The sequence below is a fragment of the Danio rerio genome, chromosome 20 (genome assembly GCF_049306965.1).
Source record: "Danio rerio strain Tuebingen ecotype United States chromosome 20, GRCz12tu, whole genome shotgun sequence".
Lineage (NCBI taxonomy): Eukaryota > Metazoa > Chordata > Actinopteri > Cypriniformes > Danionidae > Danio > Danio rerio.
Window position 1 is genome coordinate 45,564,239 of NC_133195.1, and position 21,340 is coordinate 45,585,578.

The 21,340-nt window shown below is 34.7% G+C and overlaps 1 protein-coding gene across 2 annotated transcripts in view; it reads left to right on the forward strand.

The window, feature by feature from the left end:
• The window catches only part of gopc (golgi-associated PDZ and coiled-coil motif containing), a 34,575-nt gene extending 21,229 nt beyond the window's left edge, over positions 1-13,346 (forward strand). The window contains exons 3-8 of one of the 2 annotated variants that reach the window (XM_005170172.5): positions 824-999; positions 1,319-1,484; positions 6,866-6,961; positions 7,121-7,285; positions 9,741-9,915; positions 12,610-13,345. In XM_005170172.5, the coding sequence (XP_005170229.1) occupies positions 824-999; positions 1,319-1,484; positions 6,866-6,961; positions 7,121-7,285; positions 9,741-9,915; positions 12,610-12,728 (897 nt within the window). In that variant the 3' untranslated portion in view covers positions 12,729-13,345. Of the gene's footprint in view, positions 1-823; positions 1,000-1,318; positions 1,485-6,865; positions 6,962-7,120; positions 7,286-9,740; positions 9,916-12,609 lie in introns of both variants that reach the window. The other variant, NM_200557.1, reaches the window with a different exon arrangement.
• The last annotated feature ends 7,994 nt before the right edge of the window (positions 13,347-21,340 follow it).

The following is a 21,340-nucleotide window of genomic DNA, read 5'->3' on the forward strand; positions in this document are numbered from 1 at the left end:
ACATGTCAAAGTGAAAACAAGATTATTTCACTTACCTCATTGGCACATTCCCTAAAACAAGCAAAAAAAAAAAACCTCTTAATTTTCAATTATTTCTTCTGAAGGTAAAAACTAAACAATTTTTTTTTATTTGGTCGAAGACTTATTCTCAATATTTGGACTAGAAACAAGACAAAAAGCAAGAAAAGCATTATTTTGCATAGTGATTATTGAATTTTTCTTCCTGAATACTGTTAAACTCCACAAAAACGTTCAAATAGAGCTATTTAAACCATCTTCTGGTCTGAAACAGTGTTCATATCTCAATATTTATTGCAGAAAAATAAAATATCGCAAAATCAGATTTTTCCATTATCTTGCAGCCCTAATGTGTTGTCATCATGGCAAAGATAAAAGAAACCAGTTATTAGAAATGAGTTATTGAAACTATAATGTTTAGAAATGTGTTTGAAAAGCATCTTCTTTCAAGTAAATAGAAATTGGGGGGAAAATATACAGGGTCTAATAATTCTGACTTCAACTGTATATTATAGAAAAACCAACTATCGCCATGTCTATTTTATTTTACCCATATCGTGCAGCCCTATATGCACACATTTTTTTGTGGTTTATTTCAGCTAGAGTGTTTGTTTGTCTGGTGATCTCACCTCACTTTTGTGAAGTTGTAGTTGTTGTGGTGAAGAAGGTCTTCGTTTCTCTTGTCCTCTTGCACTGCACATACAGAACAGCAATTTAATGACATAATGTTCAGACCCTTAACACACATCGCATTTGTTTGATACTCTATACTCACATCTTGTCTTTGTTCGATTGTTTATTACAGGAGAAGGAATTGGAGGCCAGTAAGAAGGAAAAAGTCAAGGAGGTCAAGCTGGAGGCAGAGGTTAAGATGCTAAAGAAGGAGAACGAGGCCCTCCGAAGGCACATTGCTGTGCTGCAGGCTGAGGTTTATGGAGCCAGGCTGGCAGCCAAGTACCTGGATAAGGAGCTGGCTGGACGGTAATCGACAATAGTTCATCTGTTTGGAGCATTATGTGGGCTTTGTGTGCTGATGTCTTCCATATGGGAAGCCAATGATGTTGGCCTTTTAAACCCCAAATAGGGCTGTACAATATGACGATATCTCAAGGATGATCAGAAGAAAGGGACAGCACCTGAGTCAATATATAAACAATTAATTGATAGAACTTTCAGAAATGCTACTATATAATGAACATATTATGTACCGTTATCAGGATATTAGATAAGTTCTTTTGTTATATGAGATTTTTGTCATATTGGCCAGGCCTAACCTGAATGCTTTTTGTGTTTTATTTAGGGTACAGCAGATCCAGTTGCTTGGGCGAGACATGAAAGGACCAGCTCATGATAAACTGTGGAACCAGCTTGAAGCAGAGATTCACCTGCATCGCCACAAAACAGTGATCCGAGCCTGCAGGGGGCGCAACGATCCCAAGAAACCCTTGCCATCACCTGTAGGCCATGTAAGAGCACATTTAGTTAATGCACTTTAATTTAGTGATATAAAAACAAAATATTAACTAGGTTACTTGGGGTATATGAAGCCTTTTTCCATTTTTGTGTTTCTTAGCAGCGGAATTCATCATAGTTGGGTGAACTTAGAGGGTAGTGAATAGGAGAGTACAACAAATACTTTTTAAACAAATACATTTGTATGCTCAAATAATGAAATAAAAGCAGCCAAAAGAGAGAACGTCAAATTTACTGTCCCGCCCATAGATGCTGCTTTAGAAACACCTCGCAAAAGCAGTAATTAGATTTTTTTTGGTAATTTGATGCAAAGATGATAGAATACAAAGTACAGTTTTATAAATGTACATAATTAAAACAAAATGAAAAAATAAAAACTTCCAAGCATTTAAGATGCTGTTGAACGGTAAACACTTCATAACTAAACTGAACTCTAAAAACTGGACTGAAGCAGTTTCAATTTACTAGAACTTCTATGTTAAGCTGCTTTGACACAATCTAAGCTTGTAAAAGCAGGGGTCTCAACCTTTTTCACTTATTTCTCCGATCAATTTTTTGAAGCCCCAATCTGACATTTTCTCTAAAATGTTTATATAAAATGCTCATTTAAACCTTTTATATACATATATATATATATATATATATATATATATATATATATATATATATATATATATATATATTAGGGATGTAACGGTATCAGAATTTCACGGTACGGTAATACCTCGGTATGAATGTCACGGTACGGTATTTATTGAATCATTTACAGGAAAAAACAAAACTTATGAAAATACTCCAAAAAAGTGCCAAAAGTGTCAATGACATACAAATTAGCCATCTATCTGTAAGCTTTGAAACAGGAACTTCAATTTTAATAACAAAAAAATATTAAACCATGTAAAAAAATTAATTTTCAATTTAGTAGTGTTGAAAACTCATCACATTCAACATTTAATCACTCACTCACTTAGATAGAGATGGCTTTAAAGGAAAATTATCATTTAAATATAATCTGGTAAAAGCTGGTATCTCTGGGCATTTACAATGTCCCCTGCAACAGAAAAAAACCCTCTCATTTGGGACTGAGGTTTCTGGGACAAGAGAGATATGACTTGGCCCAGGTTGACAGCAGTGGGTAACGTTGTGCATTGTCTTTCCCCCACTTGAGAGGACAAACCATGAGTGAGATACAGATCTCATGTCTGCATCAATCTGAACAGTGTGCTGTGTTTCTGCAGTCCCCATGACTGATTATTAGTTGTATTCCCCAACTTGCAGGCACGTGCACACACAGTGCTCAACCTGTGCAGTGCACATGCCCTTTTTAGTCTTGGATAGAAAGTTCCCTTCCAAAATGATCAAAAGTGCCCCCGCGACGCGACATACCCTCCGTCCCCGCTTTACAGTACGCGCACAACAACACAGCTGATAAGAACTCGCGCGACAACACCGCTATTCAGTACGCGCGCGGCGACAACACCCGCTTTAGGGTTTTCCAGCTCTTTTTGATCCCCGCTTCTAGCAGCACACTCCATTTCCGCATTACTGGATCTGTAGCGACAACAGACCGCAAGGGATTATGGCCAAGCCTGGGCTGATGGGAAATGTAGTTTCAGCTACCTCCCGTTCGCTTCATTCGCCTGAGCAAATTTTCTCAGAAGAACTATAGTTTTACCGAGTCATGCGACTACGGTAATATCGAAAAAAATTAATATTGCGGTATGACGGTATTTACAATACCGTTACATCCCTAATATTTATATATATATATATATATATATATATATATATATATATATATATATATATATATATATATAACATTTATATATATATATAACATTTATATATATTACATTTATATATATTACATTTATTATTATTTATTTATTTTCTGTAAAATACAGTAAAACCCTAAATCTGTTGAAATGCGTCAATCTGATGGCGGTTGAGTTTGCAGCTGGATATTATTTGGAGATCGCTGACAGGAACAGTGAACAGCTCCGCCAGAGCGCGTCTGAAACTCATATGCAAGTTTTTTTTACTTTCTATGGCAGAATGAAACACTATTAAGCCACTCTAGATCCTCCTGTATGGGCATGCATTCGTTATAAAACACTCACAGGACATTAATTTGGCCATTTATGCAGATATATTAAATAGAGACTTTAACTTTACACAGTTTGTGAATGAACAGACTGACGTGTACTAGTTGCAGACGCAATCATGAGGCTGTTATTGCATTGAGTTTGAAGTAATCAATCAAAGAACAGGAGAAAGTGCATTATTTTAATATAGCATATTAATAATAAAATACAAAAATTCTAGTATTCTAGAGTAAACCTTAAATTGTCATATCACTCTGCAGCCCAAGACTGGTTGCTTACTAAAGCCGTGCAGGGCTGAGCCTGGTCAGTACCTTGATGGGAGACCACTGGGGAATACTAGGTTGCTGTTGGAAGAGGTGTTAGTGAGGCCAGCAGGTGACACTCAACCTGTGGTCTGCGCGAGTCCTAATGTCCCAGTAAAAGTGAAGGGGACACTACACTGTCAGTGGGCGCCATCTTTCGGATGAGACATTAAACCGAAGTCCTGACTCTCTGTGGTCATTAAAAATCCCATGGCACTTCTCAAGAAAGAGCAGGGGTGTAACCCCGGTGTCCTGGCCAAAGTCCTGATCATGGCCTTCCAATCATCCCCGTCCACCGAATTGGCTCTCACTGTCTCTCCACTCCACCAATAGCTGGTGTTAGTGAGCGCGCTGGCGCTGTTGTCCTGTGGCAGCTGTCACATCATCCAAGTTGATGCTGCACACTGGAGTTGGTGTGGAGAGCCCCCCACAATGCAAAAAGAATTAATCAATAAACAGTCTTTGTAATTAGTTAATCTACTTATCTAAAATTTTTTAGTTAATTTTTTTAAATATTAATTTTTATTGAACAATTTAGATTTAGAACTATTAACAGCAATGAGATCCACCCAATACAAATCTGTGCTTAATTTGTAAATGAATTATTCCCTGAATAAAACCAGGAAATAAAGGTTACCGTGACTGACGTCCACCACACCATTTTAGTTTTTCCAGAACATGACGTCTTTAAACAATTTGCAATTAAAAATTGTATTATTTTGTGCCTAGGGTTGTAACGGTATGAATTTTTTACGGTATGATAATCGTCTAAAACAATACCACGGTTTGACGGTTTCGCGGTATACGGTATTAAATAGTAATTCTCATAGCAAAGACCCTGAAAAGAATAAGAACACGTTTTCTGACTGAACAAAGGTTTTATTTCAACAAACTTTTGAAAGAACCATTTTAATAGAACTATAGAAGTCTTTTATAAAAATAAACTGAAAAATCTCCCATTTTAATAAATTAAATTAGAAGGAATAAACAAGCAAGGTCTTTTAAGATTAGTCAAAAATAAACTTAAACTGTCCTTCCTTATAAGCAGGATAAATGGGAGACCAAAAGTGCAATACCAAATTTATGGCTGTAAACATGTATTTAAAGTGTTGTTTTTTTTAGTCTAGGTTGTGATGAAGAAATGTAAGCATGTTGAAATTTTCAGGACTTAATCTTGACCGCTGAGGTGAGAGAATGTGTCCACTTGTACAATGAACAAATAAAAAAATAAGAAAATAATAAATAATGTGTCAAAGTCCAAATAAACATGGTGCAAATCCTCAGTAAAAATAGATATGAATATTTACTATACTATAAATAGTTACATAACGAAACTAGATTCAATATGGAACATCCTTAGGTTTTATGTGCCAGCATGATATGGTTGTCTGTGGATATGGATTTGGATATGGTTGTCTGCAATGCAGACAAACAGCTGCACCTTCATTTGTGTCTTTTGAAAACAGCAAGAGCAGCAGTTCGTCTTTGCTGTGTCACTGTTTTGTCATGTTTCTGTGCTGCTGTGCATGCAAAAGTACTTAGTATGAGAATTATTTCATGCAAAACTTTTTTTTTTTTTGCGTTTTATTTAGCCGCGCAGAAATGTATGCCTATCTCTCATTCCGTGTTGTTCAAAAAGCTCAGTGTTGGTCCACAAACAAAAGTGAAACCTATGCTTATTGGTTGTGATATAGCGAGTTTGAACCAATCTGGGCATGGAGGAGGGACAATGCATCAATGTATCATGTCTGGTTTGTCCGGAGACACAGTGACGAGCGTTTCTTTGTCAAATCAGCGTTGTCAAATTTTGATGACATAACCGCACTGATTCCGGAGCCTCTGAAAGTCCTGTGAATGTTATGTGATACAGCACTGGAAAGCTGAGATTCTCTTCTTTATGCCAATCTTTGAATTGTATGAATCGGATCAGCGGATCAAAAGTTATTAAACATTTAAGAGCAATACTTATTTTTAGCCGCGGGCGGCTGTCTCGGTCTTTAAGGGTTAAAACCGTTGATATGCAATTGTTCATGGTATGATAATCGTGCGCGTTCAAATCGTGGTAGACCGTCATACCGGTATATTGTTACAACCCTATTTGTGCCATATAACGTTATAGCTCTGTCATAGATAATAAAAAATGTAGCTACAAACATAAATCGTATGAACAATCACTAGTCAGCTCACTTCACTATTATGTGCCAAGTGAAAATCAAATAATTAAATGACTCACTCAGTCTAATCTTCAAGAAGAGCCCAGTTTCCTCTCTGTCATATTTTCTGGCTGATATGCCTCCTGCTATCCTGATACTGGGAGGCAGTTTCATCTTCTCAAGATCTCGTTTGATCAGGCTCATTATCAGATGTACTCGTGGTTTTAAATAATGAAAATATGCTTAACTGCCTCATTTTTTTGCTATTATTTATTTTTGCTGCTTACTGCGTGTAAAACAATTATCAATCAATGAGATTGTAACCGTAAGAAAGTTGATTGGCTGAACATGCGCATGGTGACTACCGTCGTGTGTGTGTGCGTGCGTGTGTGTGTCTGTCTGTCTGTCTGTTTGTTTGTGTGTGTGTGTGTGTGTGTGTGTGCACAATCCACGCAGCCTTTGCTTGCACTTATTCACAGTCTCTCTCTCTCTCACACACACACACACATACACAAACACTGGAACGGGCAAGATCCGGCTCAAATGAAGCACTGGTTATAATAAAACAATGAAAGTGAGTGGTAATTTATTAGAAAATCAGTATTGAAACTGTTCTTTCTTGGGTTTTAATGTGATTTATGGCCATTAAAAAATTTACAAAAGAGGGCAAGTGTCAAATGTCCAATATTTCAAAAAACAAAACAAAAACTAAAAATCTGCACATGACTACACAGGGCTGATATCACCTCAAAAAACTTAGATTATTAATGCATGTGATTTACCCTCAAGTATGCCCTCTGTTTATTTACAGGACACAGATTCTCTGAAAAAGACTCAAGGAGTGGGCCCTATACGCAAAGTGGTTCTGACCAAAGAAGATCATGAAGGACTTGGCATCTCCATTACTGTGAGTTCAGCTTCTGACTTATTATGCAGTATAATCTCACCTTTTTCTTTGAATGATAGTAAAGCACTCTTCATTTTGGTCACCCATAAATGAATAAATCGCTGTATGTCTGAAGATCAGGGTACTGATTTAATGTTCGCCTACCTGTAATGAATACAGGGCGGTAAAGAGCACGGCGTTCCCATCCTCATCTCCGAAATCCACCCTACCCAGCCTGCAGAGCGCTGCGGAGGACTGCATGTGGGAGATGCCATATTAGCCGTCAACAACATCAACCTGAGAGATGCGAAGCACAAAGAGGCCGTCACCATCCTCTCACAGCAGGTAAGACATGCACGCGCTCGCTTTCGCTTCAGCTCGAGCTCAGCATGGGGGCTGTCAGATCACTTAGCGGGTGACCAATAACTCATTATTGGAAGCACATTTCAAATAATCACTCCTGCAGAGAAGCCACAAAGGTTAAGATGCTCTCTAATTGGGCTTGTGAGGTGTAATTATGGATTATTTCAACTTAGGCGATAACCATGGGACGATAACCAGTTTTACTGTGGTTTGGAAAAGTCAAGGTTTTAAAACCGCTAAATTTTTGTGTTATATCTTTCCTATGATATATGTATGTTTCTTTTTTTTATACAAGTTTTTAGGGCAAAAGTATCTCCAGCAGAAAATGAGCCCCCTATCAAAAGCTACTGGTCGGCGCACAATTCAGGAAACATTTGAAAGCCAAATTACTTATGCACCAACACCCAAGCCTTGCTAAATAGTGCATCCGGAAAGTATTTATAGCGCTTCACTTTTTCCAAAATGGATCAAATTCATTTATTTGCTCAAAATTCTGCACACAATACCCTATAATGACAGTGTGAAACCATTTTTTAAATTGTTGCAAATTCATAAAAACCCCCCCCTGAAAAATCAGATGTACATAAGTATTCACAGCCTTTGCCGTGAAGCTCTAAATTGAGCTCAGGTACATTCTGTTTCCACTGATCATTCTTGAGATGCTTCAGCAGCTTAATTGGAGTTCACCTGTGGTAGATTCAGTTCATTGGACATTATTGTCTCGAGGCACAAGGCTGAGGAAGGTCACAGAAAAATTTCTGCTGCTCCGAAAGTTCCAATGAGCACAGTGGCCTCCATCATCCGTAAGAGGAAGATGTTTGAAACCACCAGCACTCTTCCTAGAGCTGGCTGGCCATCTAAACTGAGTGATTGGGGGAGAAGAGACTTAGTCAGGGAGGTAATCAATGTGAGTGATGGTCACTCTGTCTGAGCTCCAGCATTCTTGAGAGAGAGGAGAACCTTACAGAAGACAACCATCTGTGCAGCAATCCACCAATCAGATCAATGCAGATAATTGGAGGTTTTGTCTCCAACAGGAAGAAACGATTATGTACTACAGAAATGACACGTCAGTAAATCCAATCATAAATCTTATACAAACCTATGTAGGATTGCAACAAATATTTCAGGAGTGCAGTAGAATGTAATAGAGCAATGGAGTGAAAGGCTGGATCATAATTCAACTGGATAATTCACTCGTCTGGCATTATGGGATAGCGCAATGTCCTTTGGATGCGCACTACAGAATCTTGCCAGAAGTAGTAGGATATGCGGATACTTCTCGCTAGGGCTGTCATAATATCTATTTTTTGCTTGGTGATTTATTGCACTTAAATTAATTTCGATAAACGATATTTTTGCTACTTTTATCACTCTTAAAAAAATAATACATTTTTGCAACATAACAGTGTAATAATTCAGGTACGCTTTTTTATTTTTAAGAATATTCAGTCATTAGAAATTGGAACATGGCAATGTGGTGGCGCAATGGGTAGCACGATCGCCTCAAAGCAAGAAGGTCACTGGTTTGAGCCTCAGCTGGGTCAGTTGGCATTTCTTTGTGGAGTTTGCATGTTCTCCCCGTGTTGGCGTGTCTTTCCTCCGGGTGTTCCTGTCTCCCCCACAAGTCCAAAGACATGTGGTATAGGTGAATTGGGTGAGCTAAATTGTTTGTAGTGTATGTGTGTGAATGAGTGTGTGTGGAAAAACACAAAGCCAAAATGAAAATAATTAAATGAATAATTGAAATTGGAACATGAAAAAATATCATAGATATGCTACATAAGCCCCGCCTTCCACAGAAAGCAGAATGTAGCACATTTGACAAAAATCTTAGCTTGTCATATTGTGTAGCCTAATCATCATCATCTTGAATGTCTATATATAATAGACAATATATCACACCTCCAAAATTAACTGCCCTCATTATCCTTATCCCACGTCTATAAGTCAATATATTGACTATTGCAGCCAGAGAGTTGACTCTGATGGAACGTTTTTTTTAACAGCAATGGTGGCCCGAAGAGGCTTCTAACAGTTGTCGGAAGTTAGCCTTTAGAGCCGAGCTACACCTGAAGACGGCTGGTTTTACACTTTTGAAAGGTGTCAAATTTTTAAAATAAGATTTGTATGTTTTAGCGTCACATGACAATCAAACATTTTTGACTTGCGTTGTCTCTCTATGGCTCTGAGATTTAATAAAGTCCACAACTCCCATGATTCCACACTCAAGTCACGCTTTCATCAAACTATCTCATCAAATCATCATAGAAAAAAGTGGATCAAATCAATCATTCGGTTAATTCCAAATTTAAGTCATATGATTACTGTGTGAACAACCAAAGGTTATATTTACCTGAAATAATAAAAAGAATTGATTTGCATACATACACTGACACTTCGAGAAACTAACGCAGTTGTGTTTTTCTCTCTTCAGAGGGGAGAAATTGAGTTTGAGGTGGTTTATGTGGCTCCAGAAGTGGACTCAGATGATGAGAATGTGGAGTATGAAGACGACAGCGGGCACCGCTACCGTCTGTACCTGGACGAGCTGGAAGAGGCATCAGCAGCCAATCACAACAATGGCACTGCTGACCCCGCCTCCCTACAAGGCAAGTACACTGAATTGAAGGGGTAGTTCGTCCAAAAAAATTACATTTATATCATCATTTACTCACCCTTGACATGTTTGTCTTTATTTTTTTTTTATGAACACAAAAGAAGATATTTTAAGATAAACATGTAACCATTGACCTCCATACTATTTGTATTTCCTACTATGGAAGTCACAGGTTTTTAGCTTTCTACAAAATATCTTCTTTTGTGTTCAACAGAATAAAGAAAAAGTGGTTTGGAACAACTTGAGGGAAAGTAAATAGTGAGTACAGAGTAAATCCACGCAAGCTGTTAACCACCAAAATGAACAGCTTAGTAAATAGCCCTTTTACCGTCAGTCTAAGAAATAGACATTTTTATTTTATTTGACCAATTTCTTTGCTTGAATTGCGTTCCTGACACCACACTGAACAACATTTGCTTTTCTTTTAGCTTATAGCTCAACCAATCAATGGCTTCCAAGAACACAGAGAATGGACTCGCATTCTTATGGAGAGTGGTCTTGTCAAGTTACCTCGGTCTAGCACAGGACGTATCCTCTGAGAAATGAGATGTTGCGTTCTTCCAGATGGTCACATGACCTTCACGAATTTTATCTAAATTATTTCACGAAAATTATTTAAACATTACAGCATTCTTTTTTTTTTAATATTTATTTTGCCTTTATTTGACAGGACAGTATGTTGACAGAAAGTGAAGTGAGAGAGAGAGAGAGAGAGAGATGGATGGATGGATGGATGGATGGATGGATGGATGGACAGACGGACGGATGGATAGATGGATAGATTAAAGCAGTTTGAAAAAGATAGATAGATAGATGAAAGCAGTTTGAATATAGATGGATGGATGAAAGACAGATTGGAAAGACTGATAGACAGACATATAGATATCTATCTATCCATCTATCTATCTATCTATCTATCTATCTATCTATCTATCTATATATATATATATATATATATATATATATATATATATATATATATATATATATTTTTATATATATATATATATATATATATATATATATATATATATATATATATATATATATATATATATATTTCGGGAAAGTTCCTCGAGCTGGAATTCAAACTCGGGACGCCCGGAGTGCTGCTGCTAGGGGTGTGAACCTACACTGGTCTCACGGTCCGGTTAAGATTATCATGCTACGGTGGCCGGGAAGTGTAAAACAACATTACAAATTGTAAAACACTTTTACAAAGCTCAAGACAAATTTACATTTTGAAAAACATTTTACCTATCATCAGACACAATTACATAGGAAAAACTATTTTACCAAGGACGAAATAAATTAACATTTTTTTAAAAAAAATGAACAAGACGAAAAAACACTTTTACAAGTCCCGAAACTAATTTACAATTACAGATTCCTTATGGAAAGGTAATGTACCACACACTGGAAGTGACACACATATAAATGTGTCTGATGATAGGTAAAAAAAATTTTAAAATGTAAATTTGTCTCGAGCTTTGTATAAGTGTTTCACACTTTGTAATGTAGTTTTGCACTTCCTGGCCACCGTATCATGCCATCGATTCAGTTCAATTCGATATCTTGGTGCATCATGGTTCATTGACGATGCTTTTAATACACAATTAGATTTTTTTTAACACAAATGAAACATATTTTAGTACGAATTTCAGCAAATAAACACCCTTAATGTGTTTGTCTTTATTAAGATTTTCATGTTAAAGTTTACTTTCACCATCTCATATAGGGAAGTTATGTCTCTGCACTATAATAATAAACAGATATGAAATGCTGTACTTCTTATCTCCTTTCAAGAGTTCACACTTAGTTGATGATTGTTTATAAAGCTTGTTTGACTTGCTGTCCCGGGAGAGAGCCCTGAGCTCATAAGATCCTCGAGTCCAGGGTTCACTCCTGTTTGCAAGGCGAGAGGTTAGTTTGAGCTCAGGTAGATCTCGAGAACTCTTCTGCTGTAGATGCTAATGAACAGATAGTGTTTGCTCTTAAGAGATAACTACTTACTAGCAGCATGTCTAAGGTGCTGATTTGGAGTAGTCAATTAACTTAAGTTGCATGTTTTTGGACTGTGGGAGGAAACCGGGCACCTTGGAGAAACCCACGTGAGCTCGGGGACAAGGTGTAAACTCGGCACAGAAACGTTAGCTGGCATGGTAAGGACTAGAACCAGTGACGTTCTTGCTGTGAGGCAACAGTGCTAACCACTGGGCCACCGTGTCTAGGAAAGGAGGAGGAGTAGGGGTGGAAGGGGGTTTCTTCAAAACAAAGATGGCTGTTATATGGAACTTAGAGTGATTATAGAGGCTTAGGAATCGTCTGATTGGTGAATCATAAATTGGATAATGCAGGACCAGCCGCATGCAATCATAAGCACATGATCCTCTCGAAATTAGTTTATAAATAAACTTCACTTATTCAGCCACAATGAGTTCTGAGACTTCTCGAGCGAGTTCTACGATCAAGTCTGCATCAATGGGTCCTTGATATCCAAAACACATCCGGGTTCTTTCACACATCCTCCGTTCTTAAGTTTTTTAGAACTGAACTATGTGGATTGATGATGACTTTATATGAGAACACAATGCATATTGAGAAACAGCCATGGTCTGTTAAAGTAATCATTTAAAAAAAATGTAAAACCTTACTGTCCGCTTTTTTTTTTTTTGTATCCTTCCAGCTGTAGGGAAGCACTTAGTGAACAACAGAACAGAGAACGGAGACGTGGGCTTGTCCAGCGAATGCCCTTCAGACGACAAAACCTCCAAAACAGCAGAGTCTGCAGAGAGCTCATCCTAGACACTGAAAAACCCCCAGAAGAAAACGGCAGACATCAGTAAGAGATGAAGACTGAACATGTATAATATGTAACATATAGGAGATTCTTGGTTTTATTGCATATGGAGAACAGTCTGCTTTTACGTCCACTGGAGATTGAGGAACCACTGAGAAACACTGAGAGAAGAGGACATGATGGCACTCGGTGGATTATTATTATTTTTTGCTAATATTTGTCATCATTTTGGGTTATATAAAGGGACACAAAATGACCATCTGCGTTGGAGAGCGAGTAAATCGAGTTTATGGTATAACAATGTTGGATCCTTCTGTGTATCTTCCATAGATGAGCTCAAACTTTCACACTGTACTGAAGTAGATGGATATAGAATCGAGTTACTGTTTGCTCAGAATGTGTGTGTGTGTGTGTGTGTGTGTGTGTGTGTGTGTGTTTGTGTGTGAACATATGTTTCTAACCTCTTGATCGTGAGTCGATCCTGCTTGTTTGTCTTCTGATCTAAAGCGAAGGCAAACAGGATGATTTTACTTCCTGTTTTGCACACCGGGTGGTCAGTAGGTGACGGGGACAGAAACGAGTGTGTTGTATTAAACGTGCACATCCACATGTGCTTTCATTGGCTTGCTTTCTTTATTCAACAACACACTTTCAGGTTCAATTTAGCTGATTGAGGACGAGTTTTAGGGTGGATCTCAATGAAGTGATGTCTTGGACGTATTTTAAACTGAAGAATGTTATTATATTTACTAAAAATAATTTATGTTATATATATATATATATATATATATATATATATATATATATATATATATATATATATATATATATATATATATATATATATATATATATATATATATATATATAAACCTCCAATTGTATGTGTTTTAGGTATTATTTATTCATTGCAGGAGTCTTGACATGACTAAATTGGTAACACTTGACAATAACAGTACATGAATAATGATGTATTAATATATAAACTAAACATTACTTCATTATTCATAATGCGTGTTAATCGTTGACTTACTTTAACTACAACATGAGTCACATGAGTTCATGTGTGAATAACCGCTACTGTAATTACTTGTTAATGCATGATTGTTTGTTAATTAATGTATTTTTACCACATTAGTTTATGCCTAATTTAACCATCATGAACTATGTCCTGACTTTTCTTGGAGAGGCACATCATGATTAACCCATTCTTAACTACTCATGAACTCATTGTGCACGTCCATCTAGTGTGTTTACACTGAATAACAGTAGAAAAGTGGGTAACACTTTAGTTTAGGTCACAATTCATGCTATCAAGTACTTACTTATTACCTGTTTATTAATAAGTTATTACCTGTTCATTAGTAGTTATAAGGTATGATATTATTTTGCATCCCTAATTTTACCTGAAACCTAAACCCAACTTCCACCTTAATAACTATTATTAAACAGGTAATTATTTATTAAGCTAGTAGTTTTAGTTAATTGTTTGTTGATACTGTGAATTGTGACCTAAACTGTTTCCTAAACTGTTACTGAAAAGTGTTCAGCCAACATCAACATTAACAGTTTAAACACAGGAGTTCATGAGTAGTTAAGGACGAGTTAATGATGATGTGCCCCTACAAGTAAAGTCATGACATAATTATACATAAACAGCTCCTGGGTTCATGTTAGTTACATTTAGCTTAAATGTAAATGTTAATTAATATATTAACAACATGTACTAACGAGTAATTAAGGTAGTCATTATTCACATGAACTCTTGTTGTAGTTAGTTCATGATTAGCACATGCATTAACTTATTTATTTATTATAAGTAATGTTAAGTTTATATAGTAAACATAATTTTTAATGCACTGTTATTTCAAATGTTACTACTAAATTTATATAAAACTTGCTGTGATTTTATAAAAAAAAAATACAATGGAAGCACAAACAATTATATAAAAGGGTAGCACAATTTTTATTTTCAGGATATTTTTATATCTATATTAATTATTAATTATATTAAATATTAATGTAAATTAAATAGAATTTCTGATAATTATAACACACTTAAAATACCTAAAAATTGGTATTTAGCAACTAAATGTATAATAAATGTTTTTATATTTATAATTTAAAAATTCAAATATATATAAATATATTTTTGCTTAATAATGACAATTTTTAGGTGTTTTAAACATGTTTCACCTCAAACTCGCTAGTATTTTATTTTTACAGTTCATTACAAACATTTTTGCATAAAAATAAATGCATATTCCAAATGCCAAGTAAACAAACATAACATTGAGCTACTAACAATAGGAGAAAATAAAGTGTGCTTGCTTCTCATTGAAAATGCCACTGTTTATAAATAAAAACAGCTAATCCTTCAAAAAACTTTATTTCTTGAAATATGACCCAGACATTTTCATAGGGTCCACCCTTGCATATCTGCATACTTATTTCTCAGCCTTTTAACTAAACAATGTCACACCTGTCAACACCTGATAGTGCCATTGAACCTACTGTATTAACTATATATACACTCACTATATTAACTGAATAGCGAAGTGTACTTTAAACACTGCAATGTAGCATAAACTATTTAATCCAAGCCAGTTTACTCTTTACATTCTGCAAAAAATATAAAAGGGTACAGAAATCAAGAACAACTCGCTCCATTCAGTCAGTAGAGTTGGCTATAGTGCCTCAAACCTGTAAATTGTAAGATCATTACTGTTCAGATCACTATTTATTAGTGTTGCTTTCCTATTCCCACCATCCAGTTATTTTTTAACATATCTCAGATATCATCAGAACGGTGTTCATCACATAATCCCAATGTCTGCACAGTGATCACTACTCTGTATTTAAATGTAACATTTTGGCTGCGTAGCAATATAACATTATACACAATTATATTATTATACACAATATAACAAATATAACATATAACAAGGTGAGTTAGCCTGTCTGGAGATTGTATAGACTTTGAAGCCAGTCAATTGGTAACACTTTACAATAATGTTGTATTAGTTGATGCTAGTTAAAGGAATAGTTCACCCAAAAATGAAATTGTCATCAATTACTCACCCTTTACTCATTTCAAACTTGTTTGAGTTTCTTTAGTTGAACACAAAATTAGATATTTTGAAAAATGTTGGAAACCTGTAACCATTGACTTCCATTTGTTTTTCCTACTATGAAAGTCAATGGTTACCGGTTTTTGGATTTCTTTAAAATATCTTTTGTGTTCAATAGGGAAAATGTATAAGTTTGAAGCCATTTGAGGGGAAATAAGGAGTAAATGAAGAGTTCAGATGCAAAAATCCCCTAAATGCCATCTGAAATTTTCTTCTAATATAATTTTTTTTCTAAGACTCCTATGTCTTGATTCAGTAATTTAAATGTTATGGCAAAGAATAGGTTATTTTCACTGCTTTTAAAATGAAATAGCTGGACATACACATAGGAGGCTAAGAAAAATGCTCATTGTAGAAGAAAATTCCAGATGGCATTTAGAGGTTTAGCATCTGAACTCTTCAAATTTTAATGTTTGTGTGAACTATCCCTTTAATGCATTTACTAACATGGACAAACAGTGAACAATACATTGTTTTACAGTATTTATTCATCTTTGTTAATGAAAAAGTTGTTCATGTTAACTCGCAGTGCATCGATGAATTTGCTCTTCAGTGTTTGAACTCTCAGTAATGATTAAATTACACTGACCTGAGCTGAACTGAACTGAACTTAAACACTTAAACCTGAACCACACTGTTCCAGTTACTATGACCATTTATGTGAAGCTGCTTTGACACAATCTACATTGTAAAAGCGCTATACAAATAAAGCTGAATTGAATTGAATTGAACTAATTAATTAGTTTTGGAATATAATAATTAATTATTAAATGTTGAGCTATGATTAATAAACGCTGTAAGTATTGTTTGTTCTTGTTAGCGAACACATTGACTAGCATTAACTCATGCAATCGTTATTGTACTGAAATATTCATAATAAGATATTTGCTTACAATCGCGCTGTTACTTTACTAAATATCCCCCCACTTTACTCATCACAGGTGTTAGTTTAGGCAAGCGAGGACATTCGGACAATCAGACGATATTTTTTCTTATTCGTGTTCTGTGGACTTTTGTTTTCTTGTTACTGATTGGTTAATTTGGGAGATGATGCGTGTCCCCGGGCACCAAATGTTTCCCACACTGTCAGGCACAGCACAGAGGCAATTTTGACTTTTGGAGGAACATTTGTTTCTTTTTTGGGTTTGTGATTTATTTTACTGTTGTTTCGGTGTCATAGGAAATGTACTTCTGAAATACAGGAGATTGGGAAATAAATGTTCCACGTGTAATTAATGTATGACATGAGATGTTTCAATAAACACATTTATTTGCCCAGACTGTGGGTGTGTGTGTGTGTGTGCGTGCGTGCATGCGTGTGTGTGTGTGTGTGTGTTAGGTTTTAAACAAAAATACAACAGGTTTATTTGCATTGTTTCATTTAAACGGTAGGGGGCAGTACAGCTTAATGAAACGAATTCACAGTGTATTTAATATAAAGCATATAGTGTCTTTCTTATTATTCTGAGTAATTACTTGATTACCCAAACAACTGTTTATATTTCAAATTGTTTCTTTAAAAATGTGGTGGATTAAACTTTTTGCTTTCTTGTGACTACAAATGTCATAAACCCCATTAAATTATTAAACTTTCATAAGCAATCATTAGAAGCATGTAAAATTGCCTTTAAACCTAACTTTTTTTTTAAACATAACTTTTCTCCACATACGTGCATTCTACGGAATAACCAACATGTGTTGCATTAAAAACAAAATTATGTTTAAAAAAAGATTGCTTTGACATATAAGATAAAAAACAAGATTTGACATACAAGATAAAAAAATTGCTTTGACAAGGGAATTATTTTTGTTTCAGATTTACTAAATAGCAGTGGTGAGATACTTCTCAGGAAATTCTTTCTTCTTCAGGGATTTTTTTTTTTTTTGTATAATGATTATAATTTGATCGAGAAAAGCTTCTCTAATAAACTGCTTTACTTAATGAAAATGTGTATTATAACTAGGACCAGACAGAATCTGCGGACGTTTTTTGCTGCTTCTGGGCAGAATTTTTGTAACAATCTGTGGAATTATTTTGGGAGAATCATAACTAAAACCTTAATATGTGAAATAAAAATGATATCTTTTATTTAATGTTTAAAATGCAAATCCAATTAGATTCACTATATTTGGTAAACAAAGCAAGTCTCTCATATAAATAGCTACTAAAAGACAGAAAATATTGCTGTACAAACTGTATTGTACATAAATCAGATGAACATTTTCATATTAGTCAATAATATTACTGAAATTAATTTAAAAACTGAATAAATATAGATTTACACACATTTACTCAAGAAAATAAACAGAATTAATGATGGGCTAAAAATCTGCGGAAATCTTCGGAAAAGTGGGCCTACTCATAACTCTTTTTATCTTGTTATATTTAATATCTTGTTTTATCTTAGATAAAAAATGTAATAATTCAAAATAGTAGTTCTTTCCCGAAAAGCCATTTTAAAGTGGAAACAATATTTTCCGTTAACAAGTAATGTTTGTACTCCCAAACAAGGTAAAATAAATTCATATCAAAATATTACACAGGTACTATGTCTGCAATATTTTTCTTAATAAAGTTAAAACAAACATTTCACCACAGTGTTGTTTTTGTAACACTGAGCTTGAAAGTCTTTTACATCTATTTTGTACTTGTAAATTGTACTGGGATTTTTGGAAACAGGTTTCAGGGTTGATTTTTGATTCAATTTAATAAATAATTAACTTTGATGAATGCAGGATTCTTTTTTTGAATTGTAAAATGATGCACTCGAAAATGCTTTGAAGTTGGTAATTTTTCTCGGGAAGTTTCACATAGACAAGGCAAAAGTAATGTCTATTACTCCCTCCTTTCATTTTTTCTGTAAAGATTTTAAAATATTTTATAATTATTTGACCTCAATTACAAGAAACAAGAAGCCTATAAAAACATCTATAATAAAGAGAAAAATTATCTACACCATCTAATTTTGTTAAATATGATGGATCTTCCCATATGTAGTATTTTTGTATTTAATGTATGTTCTGCATCACTAAGTTTTGTATGACTGTTACATATGTTATCATATAATCCTGTATGTTTGTCAGTTATAAAAAAATTAAAATGTCCAAACATTGTTAGAAAAATCATAGACGTGCTCATTACATTTTCATGTGATTCTACACGTATACAAAGCCTATTGAACACATTATTTTTAATGAAATAATGTAAAAATATGTGTTTAATAATGTTCCATACAGCATACAAATATATTGTTCTTTTGTAATGATTAAATATCTTAATGTGACCTGCACTTGTAAAAATGCATACACAAATAAGTGATTATCATACATTTCATTGTACTTTACTTAATTTTATTGATTAAAGGTTTCTTGCTGACAAAAGGATAAAAGCTGTGGCTTGAAGGATAGCGGATAGATTTTGGTGGCTGTCATCAAATGAGTCAGACTTTACAATAAGATTTCACTAGTTAAATGTTAGTTTATGTTAAAGGTTTACTAGCATGGAGTAAGAATGAACAATACTTGTACAGCATTTAGGACTCGTATAGTTTAATATTTACTAATGCATTATTAAATATGTTAGCAAGTTAGCAAGAACCAGCAATGAATTCCTTTGTTTTCGTTGAGTAACGTTAACTGACAAATACTGCATCAAATGTATTGTTTCACATGTTCTCATGTTAATATTAAAACATAAATTAATGGGACATTATTTCATAGCTACTGTACTAATATGGGTAACGTTAACTGACCTAACGTTAAATTGCTGTTTTGAGCCTCTGAATAAACGTTTTTCCTCCGTGATGTTACCATATACTGTATATGCACTTTTATTTGTAGTCAACGTATGATGTGGATCAGAAATGGCAAGAATGGGTGTTGTTCTGTACATCAGGACGTCTTATTTTTAAAGCTTTTGAACCGCTTCAAATGTTGACTATTTAACCTTAACGTTACTGTAACTTTATTTTACACAAGCCATTTTCTCTCAATTCTTTCTCTCTCCGATAACGTAACGTCGTTTTTTATTCTCAAGTTACATATTTGCTAATTAAAAACTAAAACTAAACAAAAACTCTTGAAATAATCCCAACCCAGATAGCAAAATACACTCGGGCCAGTTCCGGCTAGATTGTCGCCTGCCGGAGACTTACCCCTCGGCCCAACTTCGGCTGCCGGACTCGGGCCGGATGACTGTGGACTCACTGCCCGATTCCGGCCCGAATCAAGCGGGCCAGATGCGGCGGCCGTAAGCGAGCCGACGCTGCGCATCCGCGCCGGAATCGGCGCGAGGGTAATGTGCGCTGCGGCCCGGAGCTGGCGCGACTCCGTATTTATACACCTTATAAAACCTTTTGGTATTACATTGGTACTTGATATATGGTATTACAACCATTTGAATTTATATAACAGCAAACACAGGCTATAATGTAAACACAAAGTGAAAGCACTGCGTTTAACCTTTGAATAAAGTGCAAACTGCATACATATTCTGTAACGAAAATAATCAGACAAATGACAAAATAAATAAATGTTAAACGTTTATTGATTGCAAGAAAGAAATAGTACTAAAATTTTATAAATAATTTGTAGTGCACAAGAATATCAATATAAAAACAACAATAAAACAACACAATAAAGACACACAGAAAGATTTAAACAAAAAATCTAAAAATTACACACAAACACAGATGTTTTTAAAACAACCCTGTTTTCCCAATAGACTTGAATTAAAAATTTGTAAAAAAAACAGCTAAATTTTATATAAACCTAAATATAGAAACCAATTTAAGATATAGCAAGAAACATCTTAAAAATACCAATGACAATCCGTAAAATATCCAAGTCAAACTTGTGAAAAGTACTGCAGAATTCTGAAGAAACATCTTGAAACATTTTTTAATAAAACATTAAAATAATAATAAACAAACAAAAAAAATAAAAAATAAAAAATATATATATTATATATAATTGCAGAAGTATAAAGTCAAACTTATTTTGAAATAAACTTGAACAAAATCAATTGCACAAACAGCAAGACATGAGTGAGATGATTATACATTTCATATATATACACGTCTTGTGCAATTTTATATTTATAATTTTATTTGTATTACGTTTATTAAAAATGTATCAAGATGTTTCTTCAGAATTTGGCGCACACACATACATACATACATACCATACATATACACACACACACACACACACACACACACACACACACATATATATATATACACACACATATATATATATATATATATATATATATATATATATATATATATATATATATATATAAATGCAAATGAAAGAAACAAATTGTTCAAGTATCAGGGAACATCCTAATACACTTAAAATGTTGTTTAAAAAATAAAACAAAATAGTGATGTAGACATTTGACACATTAGCTTTCTCTTCTTTCTTCCTCCATCCCTGTCAGGGGCAAGTTGTAGCTACCTTGTAATGCATTTTTCCACTTC